This window comes from Athene cunicularia, assembly GCF_003259725.1.
Source record: "Athene cunicularia isolate RWA chromosome 1 unlocalized genomic scaffold, athCun1 chr1_part2, whole genome shotgun sequence".
In the NCBI taxonomy this organism is placed as follows: domain Eukaryota; kingdom Metazoa; phylum Chordata; class Aves; order Strigiformes; family Strigidae; genus Athene; species Athene cunicularia.
The window spans coordinates 80,502,015-80,527,574 of NW_020799092.1; the positions used below are offsets into that span (position 1 = coordinate 80,502,015).

Genomic DNA, 25,560 nt, shown 5'->3' on the forward strand with positions numbered 1-25,560 from the left:
CTATGCGTTTCTAGTTTCCCCCTTGTTCTTATTTCTCTGTGAAGTCATGTCTCATCTGGATCAGGGAATGGTTCCATCCAAAAAATAACCCAGAAAAAAAAAACCAAAACCAAACAGCTTTCAGACAGATCAATTCCTTGATCAAACTCATCATGCAACTGTAGAATCGGTTCAGGGAGGGAAGGGTGTGGGAGAAGAGCTTCATGGCTGCCTGTGGAGGAAGAAGGGAGAACTACTCTTGACAGAGGCAGCATAACTAAGGTTATCTTAACACATTGGAGAACCTTCAACTCTTGGATTTATTCCAGACAGAGCAGGTTACCAGTGGTATGAAAGCAGAATATAATCTTTAAAATACTAGAGAAAAAGAAATAAGAAACAGACATTATGGTAGTATGATGTTGCGCAACACAGACTAGCAAAAAACTAATTTATGTGAACTCTTCCTTCTAACTCCGAAGCCTCCATGGTTTATGGCTGTCTTGGCTAGATGCGTTACAACAGGAGGGTTAATGAGTTTCCTAAGTAACACAGCGCCAATATTCATGACCTTGTGTGTGGCTCAGAAGGCTGCAAATAAAAGTAGCTGAAGGGAGAGCAAAGATATCTGAAAATGTTAATGAAGGATAGTGTAAAATTCATCAGTTCATCATTTCAAGTAATTTTGTATCCTGAAAGAATTAATAAATACTGATTTCCCAGTGGACAAGAAAAAAGCTTCTACACGTATTGTAGCGTCTCAGGGCTACAGCAGTGAGAACCTTTCTGAAGAATCTTGGTTAATCTTAAACTATGTAGATTTTATTTTCCCTTGCAGAGCTTCCATGTTTGTTTGAAGCGAGAAAGAATACTTCCTTGCCTTTTTTACTCTATAATATTGTTGCTTTTTTGTCTTAAAACCACTGAAGACATTTTGACCTGAGAGGCAAAAAAAATCCATCAAACCCTAACTAGATTATCAGGAAAGAAGAAAAAGGGAGAGGATTAAAGATAAAAGATTTGTATATAATCATGGTATTTGTGAAGATATATACATATATATCTGAAATTCCTTTAAAGGACTTTGTATTCCTCAGCAGGTCTGAGTTCTTTCAGTGAGTGGCTTGTCACTAGTAACAGAAACTTCATTAGTAGTACTAGATTTTGGTAATTCTGCTGTCCATAAAGTAACTTTTAAATTTACTGTGCACCATTAAATTCATTTAGAGCTTCATTTATAGGTGTTTAAATAAATTTAACTATCCTATTTCTAGAGATCATCTCTTCTTATGGACTGTGTGAAATAATTTATTTTAAAAAACTTGCCCCAAGGTTGTCTTTAATATGGACATTTTTAGGAAGATAGTAGCAGGGGGAAGATTGGTTGTGTGAGATTATGATAGGTTGTTAATTCTTTTTTTAATGAACTGCTGTGCAAGATCTTTTGCTCCTATATAGAGTAAAAATACTGGGAGAAAATAGATAAGTTCTTCTTTTAAAAAACTTTTTATAGCAGGAGTACAATACATTTCAGAGCTGATAATGCTTTGTACTTGCATTAGCAGCTTTCATCCATGGAACTCAGTACTTTACAGCTATTAATTATATCTCACAGCAGTCCTGTGGAGTATGTGTGGGTATTTGTATTTTACAAATGAGGAAAGGGACATTTATGTGAAAGATTTATAATATGTGATGATGGGCACCAGAAATCCCACTGAAGTTTTGGCACTGAGAGGCTCTGTACCTCTGAAGGTTAGGCTCTACTACTTACTCAGTGTTGAAGTGAATAGTTTACTGTGCCTGAAACAGAACCCACCAATCTCAAGTCTCATCTCCTCTGTTCTTAGCATCAGATCTTCTGGCAGCTACAGACCAGCAGTACATAAAGGCTGTGCTGAAAGTCACCTGTTAACTGTTGAAACTTTTTTATAAAGGCATATATTAATGCCTTTATCACCACGTATATCCATATTTAATATATGAATATGCATATGGATGAGATGTCTCTGCCTTTCATCCACCACTTTTGTATGTGAGTTCTTAGGTTGTGAGCTCTCGTGCTTTGATATGGCACACAACACCTTTCTTACGATGAGATTTCTGCAGACTGTCATGTCCCAATTTTTAAAATAATTTTTCTGTTTTAATTTAATATTTACTTACCATTTTATAGACAGGATAAATCCCAGCTTACAGATTTTTTTTCAAATTTGAATTTTAAGGGTTCTTTAAAAGTAAGTTTTCTGACTCGTGTTCATGTGTGGATCCTTGCAATACAGCGGTGGTACAAGTCTTTGGATTTCTGTTCACAGAAATTCAGATAAATAACAGAAGAAAAGGTGTCCTGCTCCAACTCCCCATCACATTCTGAGAGCTCTGAGAAGGTTAAAGCTGCTAAGTAGGTAGACTGTAATTAGTTTAGCAGTCATAACAGTGGTGCAATATCCGAGCATCCGTAATAAAACGAGCTCATTTACACAGAGTTAAGCACCTCTTCCCAGTCCATTAACGTAGGGGTGGGTTTTTTTATATTTTTCATAACTTTCATTTGCCTAACTATTCAGGGGGGGATAAATTTGTTATATCTGCGAAGTACTTGGAAGGTTTACAAGCTTTTGGGGAACTGCATAGCTTATGTCCTTTACAACTCCTGCAGTTATCATTTGTGAATCCAGAACTGTGCCAAAAGATGGTTGTTGCAAGTGACGATTTTCTTTCTGCTTGCTGTAAGCAAAGTGGTGTTCAGAGTATTTTTGTTGAGAAGCATCTTTTCCATACTAGGTTCAAGAACATGGCTCTTACAAGAGCAAAGATTGTCACCTGGTGGAGTAATTACTGGAACTACTCAGTCTTCATCTGTCAGTGAGTTCTGGGACTCTTCTGCTAAAAACTATCCAGGAAGCTTCTCGGACAAACTTGCTGCACAAGTGAGCTCTGTGGTAAGCAGCATCTATTCTAAGCTTAGACAGAAATGATAAGTTGTATGCCCAAAAATGCATGTTAGACCTTTATTCCTCCAACGAAAATTGACACCTGTTCTCTGGCCACCTTTCAACAATATTTACTAGTTCTCCAGAATTAAAAGCAGATTGATGATAATGAGACAGGTAAACTCAGAAGAGAGGACCAATCATTTCTGCTCAGTTTTACACCAGAATAAATCTGTTGACCCTAATTGATTTCATCCATTTGTGTAATGGTGTAAGGAAGCTGAATCTCATCTCTCAGTTCAACAAGATATGAAACGAGCCTATTCAGTGTAAATAGATAGCTGCAATTAATAGGACAATGAAGATTACTTATGAACGCCATCCTGTGGCAGTGGAAAAAACTCATTCAGCCGAGCCTTTCAGAGTCTATGCTAGTGATAACTGCCAGAGATCACATTTAAGCACATTTTTCACCTGCTTTTACTTTTTCAATCAACAAATTCAACAATGTGCTTGGATTTCAAATAACCTCTTGCAACTTCAGCTTCATCTCTCTTTCTTTTTTTACTTCTCCTTAATAGTCCTTTCCCTAAAGGCATTCATTCTCCTTGCAGGCAGTGGGGGAGTTGGGGCTCTGAAGCAGATGTGTCTAATTCTCTTTTTATACGACAACGACAGGAGAAAGAGAAAAAGAAAAATGAAAGCTTTAAACTTTGTTCCATTCCAGGGTTATGATGTCATTATGATGAATGATGGCTTGGCAGGCATGACTTGCTGTACAATTTTGCCACTATCGCTGTATTTATAACTACCTCTGATGTTTAGAATTACTGCTGCAGATGGAGAAAAGTAACAGACCCCCCTGCCCCCGTTTCCCAGGCTTTAAAAAATGCTCTCTTAGGTGTGGAAAAAGGTATGTTTGTAAAATGGCTGGCATAAATAGGGAACCTCCCATCTTTCAGTTTTCTGAAATTAATTACCTTTATACAAGCCATGCAAAATACAAAAAAAAAATGTCAAAAGTATTGTTCATTTACATGTTTCTTTCATCCAAAGGCTTCTTAGTCTAATGGGAGAGGGAAGCCAGAATATTTCTTACCTTGGTGGCACCCTGTCATTGCTCCTACCCCAGCAATTTATTTTTCTCTTTTTTTTATTTTTACTTTGAAAGTTTATATTTTGTCAAGTCAGGGAGAAGTGGTTTCTGATGAAGGAGACTATAATTTATCTTGAGTTTAACTAACTTAGTGGCCACAAGGCTCTCTTTCTCATTAGTCTCCTTGTTCGCTGCTGGTAATGCCTTTTCGTTATTTACTGCACTAAGTTTCCAATATATTTTTACATTCAGGAGAAGCTTTACAGCATCAGCTGAAGTGTCAACATTGTAAAACGTTCAAGGTGAAACACAGGTGCCTCTTAGACCATATTTAATGAGAAGAATATAAATATGTCTGTGGCCTTAAAGTAAAATTTTGTCTAAACTGTTACATTTGGGACTGCAAATGGGTTTTGTGCTTTTGGCATCCAAATAATGGGTTGTCACTGCAGTAACCACATTCCGCTCCCATCACGTAGAACTGGAAAATAAAAAACATGAAGAAATTGGTGTGAATTATCCACAAGCAAAATAAGAAGAAGGGTCTGCTGCTCAGGGAAAGACAGTAGGTCTGATTCCTTGCAGCCTTATCCCTTGTGAGCATGCCAACCCTGCACTAATTTTTTTATGGCTCTAATTAACTGTACAAGGTATGAACAGAAAAGTATCTATACCAGTAATCCACACAGAGGAAAAAAAAGGCCAGAATTATATCTTTACTAAAAGAGAAAAAAACAAAACACAAGCTCAGCCATCTTCTAAGAGCCTTACCTAGCATAAATAGTCGAAGAATTCACAATAATCATAATGCCAGCATTCAGCAGATTTAACTGGATTCTCTTTCATCGCTCATACCATGACAAAACACCTCTGTTACAGGCATGTGATTTAGCTATTAAATTGATAACTGTCAATGGCTAACAGTTGATAACAAAGCAGGATTTAGTAACTTTATGATTTACTTTTTTTTTTTAAGCACACTGTAGTGCTGCATTTGTCTGACCTGAGAAATTACCTTGTCCTACAGCACATGTTAATTAACATGCCCTTAAAACTCAGGACCACATTTTCCAGTCCACTGAGATCATAATGTGTTCATTCTACAAAGTCATTTTAACTAACTGATATTTGCAAAAGGTAATTCTTTAAGAGGGGAATATGAGTCGATAGAGAGTTGGTAAGGCAGGTGTTCTGCATTGCTGGAGCAAGGAGACAGTGGATTTAAGATGTAGCAGAGGCAAATTCTCTGTATTCAGCCCCTTGCTGGTGAAAAGAAACTTAAGGCAACAGCACAGCTAGGATTATCCCCGCTCTAACATATTAGGGAGGTCAGGATGCATCAAAAGTGGTTCTCTGCAGATATTCCTTCCTGCTACATCCTGGCACATTTTGTCTACTCTGAAGAAATGGAGCTTCACTGGAGATGAAGATCTTCATTTTTCAAAGCCAGTAAGATTTCAGACTAAAACTTGGTTTGTGCAGATCAGTGAATCAAATGTAGCACCTTGTTATAAGTTACAATACAGCTCTGCTATTTTCCCCGAATACATAAATGCATACCCTCTAGAGGCTTAGCAAAAGAGAGGAATATCACAGCCAATTAAGTTACCATATATACTTTTAAGTTGCTGTATAAAGTTGGTCATATTTCTTTATCAGGAAGAAGCTTCTCTCCAAAGGCGTCGTGCTGCAGTGCGCCAGGCTCTGTCGGGGAAGGCACCTAGTGCATCTGTCCAGCTTTTCCAAAGGTAATACAGAGTGGTTTCAGGCAAGTCCTTCGCAATAAAATGAAAAATGCCTGTTTAACATTTCTTCTCCAGTGCCTTTAAGGATGAATGATTAGAAACTGTCAGCAATTGCAAATCTCGTAGACAACTCGCCTTTCTGTTACTTTTAAATCCAGCCCTACAAATATATCACACATCGCCTGGCTTTTGACTTGGCAGTGCAGCAGTCCTGAAATGTATACTGAAAATGTACAAGGCAGAGCCATCCACAAGTAACTTGTCTAAAACTATGAAATTATTATATGTGTCTTCTCCGAGAGAGAAGAAAAGGATCATTTTTTTCTGGCAGCTCACAGTCTGTGGCGTTTTTAACTAGTAATTAGTGTTGGAAAGTCACAGCCGTGCTCAGTGCCGGGTTGTTTGCTACAGTACCTCTTCTGTGGTATCTCTGTTTAAAGTAGAATTTCTGAAAGCTGATTCAACTTCCTAATTTTATTTTTTAAATTATTTTTTTAGAAAACGGATCCTATCTTGTCTGACTCTCTCCCTTCTTCCTTATGGTCACAGCCCTGCAAAAATTATGTTAAAAGTCTATGAATCTCAATGTACCTTCTTTGATTGATCTTTTGTGGCACTCCTGCCTTCCCCTGGTATAAGTATTCCTAATCTGAATTTTTCTTTTCTTGCTTTTCCTACCTGCCATGAAAAGGCTCACAGTGTTGACAAAGGATCACACAGGCCTCTAAATCAGCAATCATCAGAAGGAATAGAAAAGTTCACACCTTTCAGCTCATTCAGGCCTGTACAAATGCAGTCACCAATTGTACATACCGGATGTGTTGATGAAAATCATTCCAATGACAAGGTCTGGAGATTGACTGCTTAAGAAAAAAAAAGAAAGAAGAAAAAAAAAACAAACCACAGAAGCCTAGTGCATTAAACTGTCTCTAGGAACCAGTGGCAGAAGCTTACTGGCAGAGATGCATCATTATGATGCGTCTTCCAAATCCTTACTTAGAGAAAAGTTTTTTATTTAAGTAGCTGATTGATTCATTTTAAATCATGCTGAAATGAGAAGAAAAATGGAAATCGGTGTTTTCTTTTGCTAGATGTTTTGGGTTTGATTTAGTGTTGCAGTGTAAACTGTTCATCTGAGCCTGCCATAGTTTGTTGCTCTTGCTCCCTTTACTCCACGATACTCCTTTGCTGGAAGCTGATTTTGGAGTTAAGTACCTGACTGCTTTGGCAGAGCTGTCAGCCAGGTGAGAGAAAATCCTGTCACCCCAATCAGCATTTGCAATTACCAGGCCTCAAGGAATAGGTGCACTCAGCAGAGTTGGAGGCAAGAGTAGACAACACCCCATTGCACGCGAGAGGTTAAGTCAAGAGGTGCGTAAATATGAATGCTATAAAATGGTTGAAATTCTGAGAGAGACTCTAAATCCTGGCATGTAGCAATTAGATAGCAGAGAACCTGGTAGGTCATGTAGTCCAGTCCAGCAGCAAATTTATGGTGGTTCTATTGGGCATGTTTGTTCACACAAAATTGAATGAAGTCTTAAATACCCACAAGAGAGGGGCTTTCACCTTGGAAAAGCTCACCTAGGGTTTGATGGATCTTACTTTCAGTATATAACCATGGACCTGGGTTGTGAGCAGCTTAAAAGGTTATTGCATGTCATCTTAGCTGTGGTAACCCATCTTTGTGGACACTCCTAGCCCATAGGAAATGTAAGGTGATGGGGCTCTCTTTAGCTTTTCTCAAGAGCTAAGCAAGGAATTTGTACACAGATTGTGTGGCTCAGCTGACACATGGTAATCCATTATTTCATTAGTCGTAGCAATATTAGCAGCATCATCCAAATAATTTTGAGGTAGTTAGACTATTATCATGTTTAATGTCTTTCTATGGTTCTTATTTACATCTTGTCATGTCTTTTCATCTTTCTCTGTAAGTCTGTGCTTAGTAAATTCAGTAGATTTTTAGTAAATTATTGAGTAAATTACAGTAAATTACTATATTTAATAAATTATTTAGTAAAATAATTTAGTAAATTACTATAAATTCTAATTTGTAACTCTCAAAATTGACCAATCCCAAGTATTTCAGGTGTCCCTACAGCAAGTGCTGGCAAAGAAGACAGACTCGCCTGCATTTGAGGAACAGTACTCATTGTCTCCACATAAGTTGCTCAAAAATTGCACTCATCTTGTCATGCAGACATCTTGCATTAGAAATCCAGGTTAGACATCTCATCTCATCATTATGTCTAGATCCATCTCAGCTTCAGTGCTTCCCAGATTTCTCTCTCCTATGGAATACCCATGTTTTATTTTCTTTCAAGCTGTATTTGATTTGGAGGGGTTTATTTCTATTTTTACTTGGCTACATAAATAGGATAGGCCATGCCTGTTTAGAATCTGTTTTTTAAAAAAAATAAATCTTGCTGTCTATTCTTTAATCTTACCAACTTTGTTGTGATGAATTTTTATTTAGAACATGATGTGCCTTTTCTTTATTTTCATTGTCAGCAGCAGTGTGTAAATGTACTTTGTCCTTTGTCCACTTAATCAGTCTGCTGTTTATGAAAAATATGATTATTTTTTTTTCACTGGTAACATATCAGGGCCTTATACAAGGCTTCAGCTGATGAATCTTGATGTAGTAAGCTTGCTACCATAGCACTCCTGGCTGGGGGAATACTGCTCCTCTAGAAGAGCAAAGAGAAAAAAATACTCACCCCTGCTTCAGATACTCCAATATAAAACCTCATTTTTACCCTGAACATCCACTGGAGTTTGAATTGACTGGAGAAGGTATGGACTTGTGACTGGGAGAAGCGAACATGCATTTTGTTCTACCCATGGGGAGATGACATTGTGGAGCAAATCGGGGCAGATAGAGAGGAGGAAGTTCATTAAAGCAGATTAATTTCAAATTGTATTGGGATATTCAAGAGGAAAGTCCATGCTTGCCATACTCAATGGAGTTGTTTTAGAATAAAGTTTTCTTCTGAGGGCATTGCAGGTAACCTGAAGCAAAATAAGACAAGTACTTGAAAAAGTAGGTGATTATAATTTAAAAAGAACAAATTTGTGAAGTATGCAGGTAACTGATTATGTATATTTTTAGCACATAGAAATACCAATATGATTAGCTAGAAGTTTCTACAATGTCTTACTCAAAGATATGGGGTTTCTTTTTTTAGCTGTCAGTCTACATTTTAATGGTATAAACTATATGAGTAGCTCCATTAAAGCAGTGTTTTATTTGAGGATTTCTATCCCGATTTCTGGGGTTGAAAAGGGCCATCAATACAAAGTAGACTTTTTTCTGTTGAGCCGTTTTTTGTCACACAATGAGGAAGAATTCAGTAATTTTTGTGTTTCTTCAGTGGCAGTGCTGGCTCACACCCAACCCACCCCTTCCTTTTCTTCCACTGCCCGCTCTGTGCTGCCACTGGCTCCAATGTCATACAGCTTAGTGATGAGTTGGGTAAAGGTACAGATCAGGTTTTGCCAAACAAAAAGATTGATTTTTTTCAGCCAGATAAACTTCCCCTACGCTCTGAAGAACCACCTGTGCTGGCATCATGCTGAAAGAGGACTGAGAGTGTAAATAAGGGGCTGTGGACCAGAAATGGCAGAGGGCAGAGGCAGCTCAGCTTGCTTTTGAGCAGCACAGCTGCAGAGAACCCTACTTCAGGTAGGAGTGGATCTAAAGTCTATCAAATATATGAAACTGATGCCAAAAATGAAAAAAAAAAAAAAGTTCCTAAGGTACTACTAGCTGTTTTGAATTTCTTGTGTATCTGTAAATATTAAAAGATTCTTTAATGCTTAATCTCATCATTACACACTTTAATCCAAACTGAAATCTATAGCTCAATTTTCCTGAGTATGTGTTTGAAAATTTTAAAAGTGGTGTCACACAAGAATCTAACCTATTTTATTTATTGCAGCCCCGCAGGGTTATCCACATAAATTTAGATTCTTAAATCCAAATTACTGAAAACCTGGCCTCTTTATTTTTTGCCTATGGCTGTGTGCAGGTATAATTAAAGTCATTTTGATGTCTCATTGCCTAATATAATGTACAAGCAACGTTTGGTGGTTTGCTCTGCATAATTTCCCTAGTTGTCTGTGTGTTTGAGGGTAATAAATAAGGGGTTGGGTTGAAGTCTCATTCAGATCAGGCCTTTAGCTAATGATTAACTTCTTGGTTTTGTCTAAATGTTGCTGAAAGAACTGGAGTAAGCAAGAGCAGGCATCACTGAGAGGAGAATTTATAACATGCAGTTTTGCTTTGCTGAGTTGGAAGAAATTCATACACTTTAGAGTTTCACTGGAGCTCCTTGCCAGAACTGGAAGGAGAGAAGGTCCGTGGTCTCCCTCTGGTTGAGACCCTCTCTTCAGGTTGGATTTGCTTGCTGTGAGCACAGGATTTGCATGCATGTGGTTGTGTTCCTGTCTTGCAGACCCCCTTGTCTAGTCAACCTCAGACTTCAATGTAATTTTGCTTTTCAGTTTTAATTCTGTGCCCCTCTCAGTGACAAAACTAGGACGTTGTTCTGAACTACATGGATATGCCTTTTCACAGGGTGCTATTTAACTTCTTCAGCCTGTTTTCCTTTTTTTTTTTTTTTTTTTTTTGATTTTGAGCTGAGGCATCCTGGTGTAATTTGAATTACACTCCGAGCTTAAACACCTATAATGACAAAACTTGAGAGGAGACATCTAGTGCAGAGACGGAAGGTGAAAAGACATCCCTATAACATCTTTAACTATGCATAGTTTTTCTGAGCTGTCAGGCATGTTGGTTAACTTATCAACTGAGATGAAGCTTCTGAGCCTGGGTTGAAGGTTCTGAACCCAAACCTTTGCTCCAGGAAGCAGAGTTCATTTTCCTGAGGTAACCCAGTCCTTAGAGGGGTGTCCTTGAATCCTGTCTTCAGATTCCTGCTTTGACTCTTAGAACCTCCATTGTCAGGCTCTGTATTTCTGCTCTATATATTGAGCAGAGTTCTTTGGTGAGAAGTTTTCTTTTATTCTTTCTTTATTTATTTGTTTCCATGATGTGGATTTACAAAAAATGATTTCTGAGAGCACTCAGCTCTGGGGGCCATTAATGGAACCAGGCCCTTTCTCCAGTGTAGTTGGTTCAGATTTTGATCTGAGCTGATAAAGAACAAACACCATTACCAGCCAGCAGTTGTTTGACAGAGAAACAACAGCTTGAGGCCTTACACTAGGGAAGCTTTATTTATAGGTATTAATAAGAAGAAGAAACTCAAGAAAGGGAAATTTAAAGATGAAGAATAGAAAAACTTTGCTTGCAATGCAGCGTATTGGGCTAGGGACTGATTTCTGAGGAGGAGTGGGGAAAGCCTCATCACTGAAGCACCAGAAGACCCACAGCAGGGCACAGTCCTGCTGTGGCAGGATGAGGAGGAATGAAAAGTTTGAGATTCCAGCCTCTCTGTTTCCCGTGGGAAAGTGGCAGTGGTATACTTGTTGCTATAATGGCCTATGGGCATGATGGAGGGATTGATGAAGAACTCAGCAGTTTGGGGTTTTTTTCCAAACTGTAACAGTGAATCTTCAGAAAAGATATTAACCCTCTTTAAAAGCCTAGCTTCTCCCACGGAGCAAGCATTCAGCAGTTGCAAATGTTTTAACTGCAAATTCTGCAGTTACAAATGTTCTTGAGAAGCTTCCTAGGGAAACCAGAAAATGGCACATGTAAAAATTACATGGACTTGTTGTCCTTAAACAGATTCCTTCAGAGTTCAGTTGAGGTGTGTCAGTGGGGTGGCTCCAGTACAGGGGATGGATGTGTGGAATCTGCCAAGAGTTATAATCTGAAGTTCAGCATTTCGTTAAGGACCTCTCATGTTCGGCAGCCTTCGGTGCTGCATCTCTTTGGGTTTAGCTCTGTGGTTTGAGTCTATAAATGAAGTGGTGCCAATATTGCAGGAATGGGGTTTTTTTTTTAGCTGTTATGAACGGCCCTGAAGATGAAACTTCACACCTTGTGAGTTAATCTCCCAGTTTTGGATGTCTGTAAGTAAAACATCTTTATCTGAACGAGTTGCCCTACATTGCTCTGTTTTACTGGAGAGTGATTCATCCAGCCTGCTAGTAGATTAGACTAGATGTCTAATCTATTTAATCTTGAGTTTATTCATGCTGTAGCTGTGACTGTTCCTCTCTATTGGCTATAAACGGAGCCTGGATTACTACCCCCAACTTCTCACTGCTGCTTCTTTCCCACTGGAGATAACGCTTCCCTCCATCCAAACAGGTCTTGTGAACTCACCGAGCACTCATTATTGCTATCACACTATGTAAATCAATTTAACAAGCACTTTCTTTTCTTTTTGTATCATTTTAGAGGCCTGGCAGTCACTCCTGAACCGAGCAGCTCCCGTCAACAATTCCTGGAACCAACAATACATTCTTCTCTGCTCTCAGATGGAAGAAATGTCACCCAGGACCAGAGCTTGGCCCTGACTAACCCAGAGAGCCGGTGAGTTCAGTTTCTGAGACAGCAGATCATCGCTGGGTGGAATGAAGGTCAGTGCTGCCATGTGCAAGATCTAAAGCCATTTCCCAAGCTAATGCAGTTGTCTCATCTGTTACATCAACAGCCTTATTAAACATGTGTCGCTGCAGCATAAAACAAAGTCTTGTCATTCATGGGAATGGTTTCATTTAGGCATCATAATTCATATACGTAGAAAGGGAATTTCAAGAGCTTTCTGTCAAGAGGATGTTTGAAGGGAAAAAGGTGCTGAAAGAACCTATGTCTAGGTATAGAAATAGCTTGAATAATAAATATGTTTTTAAACAAATTTACCAGATATTGCTATCAGAGTTATTTCTCATTCTCTCTTTAGAGGGTTACTATAGTTACTGTTGAATACCATTTGGGAGGCTCTGGGTGATATCATGATCTTCAAACTCTTATCTCATCCACGATAAAAGCAGACCCCATCAGGATACTGAGCTCTGTAGCACCTTTACCTTCGCTTACTACCTGAGCCATTGCTGCTATGCTTCACACCTTGTCCAGCATCTCCGCTCCTGAGTGATGAACATTTTCATTTATTTGCACCACAGTTGAACAGCCTGTGAGGTATGGCAAGGAGACAACTCCTATCTCATTTAAAGTTTGTAGAGAGGTGAGGACAGAATAAGATTTGAAGAGGCGACATCTTCGATGGCTTTTAGGCCTTCAGCTACGAAGCAGGCTTTATTTTCCTGGCTTGCTCTGTGGATCCTCTTACAAGACGGCTGTGACTTACTCTAATAGCCTTGTTTCATAAGTACATCTGAGCTCTGGCTGCCAACAAGCCTGTCCGCTGTTGTGGCGAGTGACATTGCAGCCTTTCTCTGCAGTATCCCGATCAGCTTGCTTTTTATTTTTTTCCCCTCTTCTGGCCATCTGTTGTAATCTCATGCCCAGATGGGATACACAGAAGCAGCCGGATGCCACACAGCATGGCCTAGTGAAGCGGAACACGCCAGCTCCCCCATCCACTCTAGGAAATAGGTGTGTGCTTGTAGCCGTGCTCTGCTCACTCTTTGGAACCTACCACAAAGCTCACCTGAGCGCTGTAACTTAGAGTGAGCTGATGTCCGTGCTCTCTGGCTCTTGGTAAACTTGAATTTGATTGTGGGTTCAGTCCCGTGTCTGATAACTTCTTCTCATTCCATACAAACCAAGGTACCTTTCCTGCTATATTTAAACCATACCATGTATTTTTTCACCTATGTGTTTTCACATCTTTAAAAAAAAACCACTGTTAAATAACCTCCTAAACACACATGAGGCAGCTTTTCACATTGTCAGACCGATGAGAAACGCTGAGCATCCTTATAAGATTTCAATCCCTACATTTTATTCCTCATCCATGAGGCAGAATTCTTAGCTAAACTTGCTGTTGAAAAAAATCTCAGTGTTCCTTTTATATCCTAGAGAGACTGCCAGTTCCCTCTATGTGATGTACTACCTGCCACTGTAATTACAAGTAGTTAATTAGCATGCTGTAAAAAGGTTGAAACCGTGGGCCTCTGCAGATTCATTTGTCCTGAGCATTTGTGCCACGGTGGAGTGTGCTGAAGGGGAACAGAGTGAGTGTATGATAGAAACTGAGTGTGTAATAGGTTGCTGAGGGATGATGCATCATCTGTCCTTACCAGCGAGAGGCAAGACCTATAACTCAAATGACTGCAAAGCTATGATGAGTTGTAAAGGTCTTACCCTTCGCATATGGGAATAAATATGTCTTTCCACTCCACCACATTTTGGTGTTTTGACTTTAGCAGTGTTTTCATTTAGCACTGTTAATAACACAGTGGCAAAACAACTGTGAGGAGAGAAAAAAGCAAACTGCTAATCTGATTCATTTTCTGTGCATGCGTCATAGCCTACAGCAAAGTTGTATAGAGTCATGTTGTCAAATCCTTTTGCAAGGGAAATATGGAAAAGTTTGGAAGAAATTTGCTTCTAAGTATGATTGATGGAAATGCTGTTGTGTAGTTGCATTTGAAGTATTGGTGAAAAAAAATCCCACGTTTATGAAGTATTGCAGTAAAACCTGTAGTGATTTTGTTTGAATATTGAGGTGGTTTAATATTTCCTTTTTCTTTCTCTTCAATTTTATGCTTTCAACATTTGGAATGGAAGAAAGAGTAAAGTAATAAAAACCATCAAGGGGTAAGAGCATGAATGAATTAACCTCCAGGCACAGCTAATGAAGGAAATCTTATTTTCCAAGATCAGGGACAGCAGATTAGTCTGATAGCTCACTGGGCAATACAGTGTTCAGGTCCCAGATTTTTTGCATTATTTCTCAAATCTGGCAGTTTTTATTTAAGCTTGAGCTGTGGTGGAACCAGCATCATTATTCTTTACATCACTAACGCTTGCTGGAGTCAAATCCTGCAGTTCTGTTACTTCTGCTCTACAAGTGAAATAGATGATCCTGCCTGCATTTACTCAGGAGTGAAAAATTAAAGGTTTTGTTTGGACATCTGCCCACTGAGCTGCAGTTTTCAGCAGGACGCTTCCTAATTACATCCATGGCTTCTTTCCATTGCTAAGACCATAGCTATGGTCTCCTCCTTAGGAGTAACCTATGATGACTTAGTCCTTCCTGACTTCACAAAAGAAAATGCCATTTTCCAGGGATTTTTGAAGTCCTCTGCTGGAGGCTGAACTCTCCCGCACATGAAAGTGTGGATTTTTTTGGCCTAAGGTTCCATTTGTTTTCACTCATAGGCTTAAGCAATTTATCATTGCCTGTGGTGAGTAGCAGTCCTTTAGGGCAATATATCTTACAACTGTGCTTTAAAGGACTGCTACTCACCACAGGCAATGATAAATTCCTTGGGTCCCTGTCTGCTGTATTTCATCGCTCGCTCTCACCAGTAGAGGTGTTTGTAAGGATATCAAAATGATCTGCTTACAGCATAACAAGGAGAAGGAGAAGAGAGGAGAGGCAAAATATAATGAGTTGGAGAGTAGAAACGTCACTTCTTAATCTGCCACTATACCTTCATTATTTGCAAGTTTGAGGGTGGAGTCAGAACGTCACCCACCATTGAGCAGTTCCAACAAGGAACTGTCTCAAATATTTAATTGCACGTCCCCATTCCTGCCAAACACAACCAAATGAAAAATACCCATCACCTGAAATATTATGACAGCGTGTGCAATGACAGACATTATTGACAATCTGACAGTCCAGTGCAACCATCTTTGAACCAGAATCTATAGCAGTCCACTGCTTTACTCAGCAACTCATTACTCGTGTATTCTGTATTTAGTGCACACAGAATCCATTTAGCTCATTATTCCATGGGGTCATACTGGATTTTTTTTTAAGCTTCCTGTTTTTCATTACTTTTCCATTTAGCTGAGTGGGAAGTTTTACTAGAGGGAAAACTTTCAAGTCAGGACACATGCCTGCTTCACCTGTAAGTTCTCTTTTCTGTGCCGAAGGAAGGACTAAAGACAGGTTACCCAAACTCATTTACAGGTCACCTGGCAAAAGCACAAAGCAGAGGTCGGTTCTCACATCCTCGGCCTCACCCTTCCCGGATACCTTGGACATATAGATGGTGGAGACCTCATAAACTCTAGTTTTCCCACTTATTTTTGATATTATTCTCATTGTTTTACAAGAAACCTTCATTAAATTAAACATTTCCTATCACACTTGTACTAGAAAAGCCTGGGTATCTACCTTCCCTTTACACCCTGACAAGTGGTAGATAAATTATTTCCCACAGTTTACCTTGTCTTCTGCCCTTTAAGAAAGGGACAGCTGGAGAGAATGAAGATTTTTTCTGAACACCTTAGGATGCTGGATTTTAACACAGTGTGGCTAGAGATCCACGGGAGGTTAATTCTAACTATATATCTATTTTTAGCCTTTATTTGTAGGCAAATGTGTGACTCTGTTCTCTGGAGCAAAAGCAAAAGCCGTCAGCCTTTTAGAAATTGGAATAGATGTTGTTGAAGAGTCCAAGCTGCTGTTTATACTGAGCCTGGATTTCCTACTCCTAGTAATTTCTTATCCCTACCACAGTTGTACCTGATGTCTATTACAAGCAGCTAAAACGAGATTACAACCAGGGTTAAGCACTTGTCTAGAGCATTCTGTGTTTGATGAGCATCCTTGGACGCAGTGGGCCTCAGAGGAGGACTCGAGCGCTCTGTACATTACCAGATACAATATTCCTTTACCTTGAAGGCAATGGCAAAATTCTCACAGGCTTCCACAGTACATCTAGTGACAAGATAATTGCCTGTTTCTTACAGGAGTACCACACTGTTTTATCTCATTAGTCATGATCCTTTCTTATTATTGTATGGATTTATTAAAATACCACGGAAATACTTACTTTGCCCCAGAACACTGTAATCACAGTATTCTCACAAGCTAAGTGCTCCTTGCAAGAATTACAGGATGAAATTCCTTTGACCTGCACCCTGGATAAGGTGAATTTCCTCCCAGATTCATTAATCTATGAATCCGTTTCTCTCACCTAGATCAGAACAGTCCTTTCTGTACAAAGAGAGACATGATGAAATATCTTAAGCATTGCATAAATATATTACAGTTTTGCATTAAACAGGTAGTTATTGATCTCTTCATATCAATCAAGGCCTTCTCCTTTTCTTTAAGTATAAAGTATATAGATGGAAATGGGAAGCCTTTATCAGAACAAGCTACAACATGGTGGTTATGACTGCTTAGGCTGTGACTAGATTTCCTCCAAGAGACCTACCTAACAGGTCAGGGGTGCCTTGGGTACTTACTCACTGGTAAATGGTTACTCACGGTCTGTGTTGTCACTAGGGTACTACAGAAACACTACTTTTCAAGGCAATTCCTATTTTGTTTTACTCACTGAGAGGGAACGTTGTCTACAGCGTTGAACCCCAGCTTTGGAAACAAGATGCTCTGAGTTCTGATCTCAGATCTGAAGCTGATTCACTGTGTGGCATGAACTTCTTTATTGCACCTGTCTGCGTGACTGATAAATTAAATCAATAAATGAAAAACAAGAGAGGCAGTAGTAATGTGTGAAGAAGCTTTGTGTAACTGATAAGCGCTGGGATTTATTTCTGACTTTTGACTGAGTTGTGTGACTGCAGTATCAGTAGTACTGTCAGATTTGGTGCATGTACTTTTTTTTATTGCTGTTTTAAAGCATGAATCGTTTTCCTCTCTCAGCTCCAGAGAATCTGGTCCTGCTCGTGGACGATTCCTAATCTCATCTGGTGCACCTGCTGCTGAAGGCCTGCCCGTTCGGACCCCTGTTCCCCAAGCTCACCTCACTGGAGATGCCAAAGCTGAGCATCAAGACCTAAGAGGAGCTGAAAATGGAGTGGATAGACTGAAAGGTTTGAACCAAAGTAAGAGTTTTGCTCAGGTTGTGCATCTTACTGTAATGCTGACAGCTTCATTTGGGTGACGGGACAGCCTCTTCAGGCTTCTGGTCATGACACTCCTACAAGCTGCAACGTTATGATGAGGCAGAATCATCACAATGTGAAGGCAACATACGCAGTGCGGCAGCTTTCTCTCAACAAACCTTTGGAGAAATTAAAAATAGTGACTGCCTGGGCATAAAGTTACTCTTCCATATATATGAGGTAAAGCAGTCACTAGACTACCTACAGATATTACTCTTCCCCGCTCCCCAAAACACTGGGTTTTCAGCTGGAGTTATGTTTTGTAGGAAATTGTAACTTTTCATTGAAACAAACACCCTCTTAGTGCTTCTTCATTTGTTTGTAATTTCTGCAGAGACCGAAACCCCTAGTGACAATCTTCAGAGAAAATACAGCAAGTCCAAGGCTGGTTCTTCTCACGTGCCTCAGCTCATCACCTGGCCAGGATCCCACTCCAAACCTGTCCTACCTCCAATCCCACCGGGGCAGAAGAGGACCAACCCTTGATGGCCAACCACTAGTCAAGTCTTTGTCATGATTACACTGAATCTTTCTGTTCAACAGGAACACTGATTTTGATATATTTCACTTCAACAAAGCAAAGTCTATCAAATATTATTTCTAAATCCATTTCTGATTAACTCTCCCAAAGAAGTTATTTATTTTTAACTTTATTAAAAAGTAATTTCTGTATTTCCCAAAGCTAGACATTATTTCCCCAGGCACTCTCAGCTGGGAAATGGCGTAGATATTTTTCTAACAGCCACATGACCATATCTTCCATTAATTTCTCTATTTTCTTCCCCTTCTATATTATAGATTTAATTGAGGTGGGGAAACATCAGGGCCTCTGATAATATTGTCTATATTGTAGGACTAGTGAATTATTTTGAAGAGGGATTTTGTGAAATATTCAGAGTTAAGTTGGGAGTGAAAACTAGTTCCAAGTCTTTTTTTTTTTTTTAAATAAAATGTATTTGTTTTAAGGGGTGAGCCATAATTCTTGTTTTGCAAGTCTATCTAAACAACCTAGTAAGGAGTCATCAGAAAAAAAATTTGTACAATTATTGAGAACTAGCTGAAGCTGTAAGTAGTGCATGAAGATTTGTTTTTCTGTATGTGGAGCAGAGCTCTGACAAGTAAATAAAACTGTAGAGTTAACGTTTGTCCTGATTAATTTTCATTATTATCTAATTACAGAACAGATAGTGGGGCCCTTTTGCCCGAGCAGCTTCCCCCAAGGAGGGGCATTTGCTGCTCATATTACAGGAGGTCTCTGTGTGCCCAGATGATGTGACTCGTTGCCACAGCATGGAGTCACATCCGTGGAAGAGCTCTGCTTTACCTCACCATGCATGTTCACAAGGTGGCCAAGGGGGTTTTGTTGATTAAATAGATGAACTGAACGAAGCAACACAGCTCATGGTAAGTAACGGATAAATTTAGATAGCCTGACCTTAAATTCCAGTGAAGCCTGTAAAACAACTCAGCTCTTTATTAAATAGTTTCCTTTCCATATAGCAGCTGGCTGTATCCTCAAGCTGAAGAACAACAGCTCTTCCGAGGCACCAGTTTTTTATCATTGATTTTGGCAGAACAAAAAGCAATGCTGCTCTGTGGCCTGGGTTCAGAAAGAGTTCAGGCAACCTAAGCTGCAGTTTCAACCTTGATGGGTTTTCCACCAAGGCGGTTCAGCGAGGGGGGTACCTGACTGCCACCGAGTAACCACCCAACCTCCAGAGTTTCTTCAGCAAATCCCACCAGGCTCTTCACAGCTGCTTTGCCTCTATAAATACCTTTGCAGAAGCTGGCCTGGCTGTTAGAGCTGGCTGCACAGTTAATTGACGTGGATGCTGATGGGCGTTATCAGTTTGTGCTGGTTTACAGGTGACAGTGGTTTTGTCACTCTCACGGTTAATGAACACGTACAAGGTACCTCGTGGTTCATAGCCAGCAGGGCCAGGGGTGATCACACCTCCTCGCTTAAATGAGGAAGGGAGTAGAGTCAGTGCAGGTAAATTAGTTTTCTCCTGGACGCTAATGCAGGAATCCTTGTACCTAGACTGCTCCGCACGGCAGCCTGGGTACGTGTGTCTGGAAAATAAGGGCGGTGGGTGATACCTCAGCATCTCGTTCCTTTTGCTGCCATCCCTGCGCCGTTCTTCCCCCGTCAGCCCCAGCCCTCCACTCTTCCCGTGGGGCAGTTACTCCCTTCTGGGTAGAACTGGACAAAACATGACAGGTTATCCCCGAATCGTGCTGCATTTCCTCTGCTTGAAGCGTGCAAAAGCCTTTGTACGTCTGCAGCGAGCGAGCACAGTGATTCAAACTACTCATGTTTACAGGAACAGTCTTAAACTCTGCAGCACAGGAATTGTATCTCTATTTTGATTATATAGAGCTGAGCATACAGGAGGGGTATAAATATGTTACTCTTATTTCCCAGCTGTAAAAAGAAAATCATTTGTCCTTCTGTGACCAGGGTTTCGGTTACCTTACTTGCGTTTGTATCAATGACGTTTGCAGCGAATCTCCTGGTTTGCAGTCCATCCCTTGGGCCCTGAGCTTTCAAATGCTTCCACATGTGGCAGGTTCAGCGGGGTTACACATGCAGACCAGGGGATGAGGACCTTGCACAGAAGTAGGACGTGAGATTTTAAAAATACCAGCGAGAAGCTGAATTTGCTGAAGTCGATTCAGCAAAATATTAAGTTTCTTGCCTTCCCTCCCTAAACTTTTCCAGCCGTACGGTCTCACTTGCTCTCTTCCCAGCCCCCAGCAGACCACAGATGGAATTGCTAACGCCATTTAGGAGGTTTCCAGACCCAAGTGCATTAGGCTGACCTGCCCTTTGTCTCCTGCACCCTGAAGCGGGGAACATCTGGCCAAGTTTGAAGGCAGAAGTGCTGTTGGCTTGCCGATACGTAATATTTACATCTCATTTAGCAGATTGTGAAGCTTTGCAGTTCGTCGTTTTTAGTTTAGAGTGTTTATTTTTGGCTGAAAGTACAGAACTTGTAACTTGGTGCCTATATATTTATAGACTGGCAGATAAAAGCGGGGCTGTTTCAGGGAACTCTGTTTTTATTGGCAGGAAGCGTGTTTGGATTACAGCAGAGTAACACCTTAAGTTAGTCATAGTTAAACAAGTCTCTGAGTCTTGAATTTTACAGAGGGGAGTATAACAAGCTGTTTAATTTCCCTTTTTTAAATTAAACATTCAACATTCAATAAAATCAGTAACTGTGGTTGCTGCCTTGTGACTGCAAATGGCTTTACCAGCCGGAGGATGTAGCTGTGCACTTACCACACGGTCTGTGTCATAGCCCTGTGTTGCACACTGGTAAATCAAGGCAGAAATTCCAATGATTTGTGTTATCTCATGAGGTTTTTTTTTTACAGGAGTCAGGTCAGAACCCAGGAGTCCTGCATCTCTGCTCAAACACCGGGTGTTTGAGGTGAAGCTGAGAAGACTTTGCTTATGCATCAGTGTTTTGGGAAATAAAGGGCAGCTTTTTTACCCTGATTCCTCCCCAGGCCAGTAGCAACATGGTAGGGAGTTACAACACAGATGCTGCAGGATAAGGAGCTGCTGAATTAAGAAATGCCATGCTCATTAGACATAAGAGGACGGTGTTTTAATACAGACCTGAGCCTGAGAGAGAGGCTATGAAGTTTGCTCGCTAAAACTTTATGTGCAGCTCAGTGAAGATTTCCAGGGGCTGCAGAACAGGCCCATAAATAGCTGCTCCTGCAAATCTACGGAGCATATTGAGTGCTGGAGGCAGAGATGCTCCATGGATGATCACAGAGTGCACAGGCAACCAGGGCAACCTGCTGCCTTTAGAAGGTGAGAGCAAGAGACGTGGTGGCTGGGATTCTCCTGTACCTGCTCCCCAAATTAATAGCTGCATTTAAAAAAAAAAAAAAAAAGGTGCAAAATGGTTTGGTTTGGTACTCTGACATCTCCCTGCCTCCCTCCACACTAAACCCATTGATATGAGCCCTAGAAAGCCCAGAAGCTACCAACCACTGGTAGAGGCTTGACTTGCTGGTGAGACCACTGCAAATCCAGCAGCTGCACCTTTTTATTTTATTTTATTTTTTAAGGATGTTCTGGAAACAGATGGGGAATAGTTGCCGGTATTGACGAAAGGGCTGTTTATTTCTCTGAAGAGCACACACATCCATTTCTAGAAGTACCTTCCTGCAGCACCATGTCATGTCCCAGCAGCGTCTGGCTGCCCCACTACCTCTGCCTGCTCCCTCGGGAGCTTGTCTAATTGAATATGCTGCATAATATGCTGTTAATTTGGCAGCTGTCAAAACCAATTATAATTTTTTTTAGCCGTGCCGTGGTGGGGGTGAGGACAGTTGCTGCTCGGTGTGATTACACCAATTGCCCGTGTTCTTCTTTGCATCCCTGACTCAAGGGAGACCCAGGGAAGGGTTTGAAGGAGACCCAGCGGGTCTTTCCCTGGTCTCACCCCACACTTCTACACCGTAGCTTCAATAATTCCAGCCCTAAAAAACTCCTTTGGGTCCCCCATCCCTTTACCACTTGTTACTTCCATCTCCAGCTGCGTCACATACCCTCTGCCCGAGGTCTGCGGGGTCGGAGCCCAAGCAGGAGCCCCTTGGTACAGAGTCAGCCCTGCGGCCCCAGCGCTCAGCCCCTGGGCTGCTCAGCCCTGCAGACCCTGCCTAAGCTCTGCACTAAATCTTGCTTCTTGGCTGTACCCTTTTGGTAACCCTCACAAAATATTTCAAGCTTCCGAGATATTTTTTTTCTGCCTCCTGTAAGGCGGAGGGAGAGGAACCCTTGTAGCTGAGGATGAATTTCATTTTCCTGCAGGGAGGAGGAGGCAGCTCCGACATTTTTATCATTCATGCTTTTCCCCGCTCATACCTCAGAGCAAGTAAAGCATGAAGGTGTAAATCAGTGATGTCCATCATGGATGCATGAAGGCTTCACACTGAAAAATTCCCCATGGTGAGGATCCTTCCGGAGAAGAGATCTTCTCTTGAGACCCACATCTCAACATGTCATACGACGAGCGGCTGGGGGAACTGGGGGGGTTCAGTCTGGAGAAGAGGAGGCTGAGGGGAGACCTCCTGGCCCTCTGCAACTCCCTGCCAGGAGGGGGCAGAGAGGGGGGATGAGTCTCTGGAGCCAAGGAGCCAGCGCCAGGCCCCAAGGGAATGGCCTCAAGCTGCCCAGGGCAGGGTCAGGCTGGCTCTGAGGAAGGATTTCTGTGCAGAAGGGGCTGTTGGGCGTTGGAATAGGCTGCCCAGGGCAGGGGGGGCGTCCCCATCCCTGGGGGGGTTTCAGGGCCGTTGGGATGAGCTGTGGGGGATGTGGGGTAGGGGAGAACTTTGTAGAGCCAGAGCCGGGATGAGGGTTGGACTCGATGATCCCGAGGGGCTTTTCCAACCTGAATAATTCTGGGATTAACCCCTCATCTCGGTGTACACGGCATCTTCCCAGCAGAGATGATGTCACCTGTCTCTCTGCTGGCCGCTCCCCAGCACCTCCTCCGTGTGAAATGGGGCCGTGATGTTCCTGCTTTGCCTCCTCCCTCTCAGCCTGGAAAGGTGTAAATTAACTGTCCGCTTGCCCTGTGCTGAGGTCCCTCGGTCAATGCAGGGTCAGTGCATCCATCTTGCAGCTGCTCAGGGAGAGGGAGGGGAGCGAAGGGTGAAAGCCGGCTGGTTATAACTGTAGGGAAGTGGAAAAGTAATAATAAAAATTTCCAGCCAACTTTGGAGAGCTTTCAAAGAAGGAAGGGTGCCAGCAGAGATCTGTGAGCCTGGGCTACGCCTGAGGCAAATAAAAAAAAAAAAAGTTCTGTATCCTCTGAGCTCTTCCCCTCCCAGATTTCCCCTGTCAATAAATCTCACCTTCTTGCCCTCTTGGGCTCCAGCTGCTGATTTACGATAGTTATAATGAAAGACGCTGAACAGAAATGAACTCTGTGGCTCCAAGTGATTTACAGAGACATCTTTATCCCTCTATTGCCCCGCTCATTTAATTTAGTGGCAGGAGCAAGTTTTTTACACCTTGGAAGTGACAGGGATTTCATCGGGTTTCCCAAAGGACTGCAAGGCTTTTGCTCTTGCTTTAATAAGAAAAAAAAAAAATCCTTTGTTTCTCTCTGACCCACCATGGTGAGCCAGGCTGCGGTGTTGAGGGAAGACTGAAAGGGTTCATAGAATTGGGGAATAATTTGGGTTGGAAGAGGCCTTTAAAGATCATCCAGTCCCACTCCCCCTGCCCCGGGCAGGGCCACCTTCCATCAGCCCAGGTTGCCCAAAGCCCCGTCCAACCTGGCCTTGAACCCTGCCAGGGAGGGGGCAGCCACAGCTTCTCTGGGCAGCCTGTGCCAGGGCCTCACCCCCCTCACAGGGAACAATTTCTGCCTCAGATCTCATCTAAATCTCCCCTCTGTCCGTTTAACCCCGTTCCACCTCATCCTATCCTTACACCCCCTGATGACGAGTCCCTCCCCCCGTTCCCGCAGCCCCTTTCAGCCCTGGCGGGCCGCTCTAAGGTCTCCCCGGAGCCTTCTCTTCTCCAGCTGAACCCCCAACTCTCCCAGCCTGTCCTCACAGGGGGGCTCCAGCCCCCCCAGCATCTCCGTGGCCTCCTCTGGCCCCGCTCAAGCAGGTCCGTGTCCTTCTGCTGTTGGTGCCCCAGAGCTGGACCCAGCCCTGCAGGGGGGTCTCCCAGAGCGGAGCAGAGGGGGAGAATCCCCCCCTGGCCCTGTGCCCACCCTGCTCTGGGTGCAGCCCAGCACACGGGGCCTTGCTGGGCTGCCAGCACACGGTGCTGGCTCACAGGCAGTTTTCCATCCACCAACCCCCCAAAGTCCTCATCTGCAGGGCTGAAGATACTCGATTGATGAAGATATTAACAGTGCTGGTCCCAGCACAGACCCCCGGGGACACCACTCATCACTGATCTCCATCTGGCCATTGCGCTGTTGACCCTTACCTTCTGGATTAGACCATCCAGGTAATTCCTCATCCACCCAACAGTCCACCCATGAAATCCACATCTCTCCAGTTTAGAGAGAAGGCTGTTGCAGCAAACAGTGTCAAGGCCTTACAGAATTCCAGACAGATGACATCCATAGATCTTTCCTTGTCCACTGATGTCGTCACTCCATCATAGAAGGCCATCAGGTTGGTCAGGCAGGATTTGCCCTTGGTGCAGCCACGCTGGCTGTCTTGAATCCCCTCCCTGTCCTCCCTGTGCCTTAGCACAGCTTCTAGGAGGATTTGTTCCATGAGCTTCCCAGGCACAGAGGTGAGGGTGACTGGTTGGTCATTCTCAGGGCCCTTCTTTCTACCCTTTTTAAAAATGGGTGCAATTTCCCCTTTTCCAGTCACCAGGGACTTCCCCTGACTGCCATGACTTTTCAGATGACAGAACCATCTGGGTTGGAAAATCCCTTGAAGCTCCTCCAGCCCCACCACGACCCTCCCCCTGACCGTTCCCAACTCCCCCAGATCCCTCAGCGCTGGCTCAGCCCGACTCTTCAACCCCTCCAGGGATCCCGGGGACTCCCCCCTGCCCTGGGCAGCCCATTCCAACGCCCAACAGCCCCTTCTGCACAGAAATCCTTCCTCAGAGCCAGCCTGACCCTGCCCTGGGCAGCTTGAGGCCATTCCCTCGGGGCCTGGCGCTGGCTCCTTGGCTCCAGAGACTCATCCCCATCTCTCTCATTACTGGTTTAGCTGCATTTGCTTTGTGCATGTGCCGTCAGCTGCTGTGACCCAGGAGGAGGAGGGGGGGCAGGTGGGATTTGAGAAAAGCAACTTCTTGCCTCGTGGCAGCAGCCAGAGGATAAT

General features: G+C 42.4%; 1 protein-coding gene across 1 annotated transcript in view; it reads left to right on the forward strand.

Annotated features, from left to right (window-relative positions):
• LRGUK (leucine rich repeats and guanylate kinase domain containing) overlaps positions 1 to 21,662 on the forward strand; it is a 55,214-nt gene extending 33,552 nt beyond the window's left edge. The window contains exons 16-22 of the mRNA XM_026840996.1: positions 2,764 to 2,921; positions 5,668 to 5,756; positions 12,130 to 12,264; positions 14,428 to 14,457; positions 17,486 to 17,655; positions 18,062 to 19,131; positions 20,479 to 21,662. Coding sequence (XP_026696797.1) covers positions 2,764 to 2,921; positions 5,668 to 5,756; positions 12,130 to 12,264; positions 14,428 to 14,457; positions 17,486 to 17,655; positions 18,062 to 18,213 — 734 coding nt within the window. The 3' untranslated portion in view covers positions 18,214 to 19,131; positions 20,479 to 21,662. The remainder of the gene's footprint in view (positions 1 to 2,763; positions 2,922 to 5,667; positions 5,757 to 12,129; positions 12,265 to 14,427; positions 14,458 to 17,485; positions 17,656 to 18,061; positions 19,132 to 20,478) is intronic.
• The last annotated feature ends 3,898 nt before the right edge of the window (positions 21,663 to 25,560 follow it).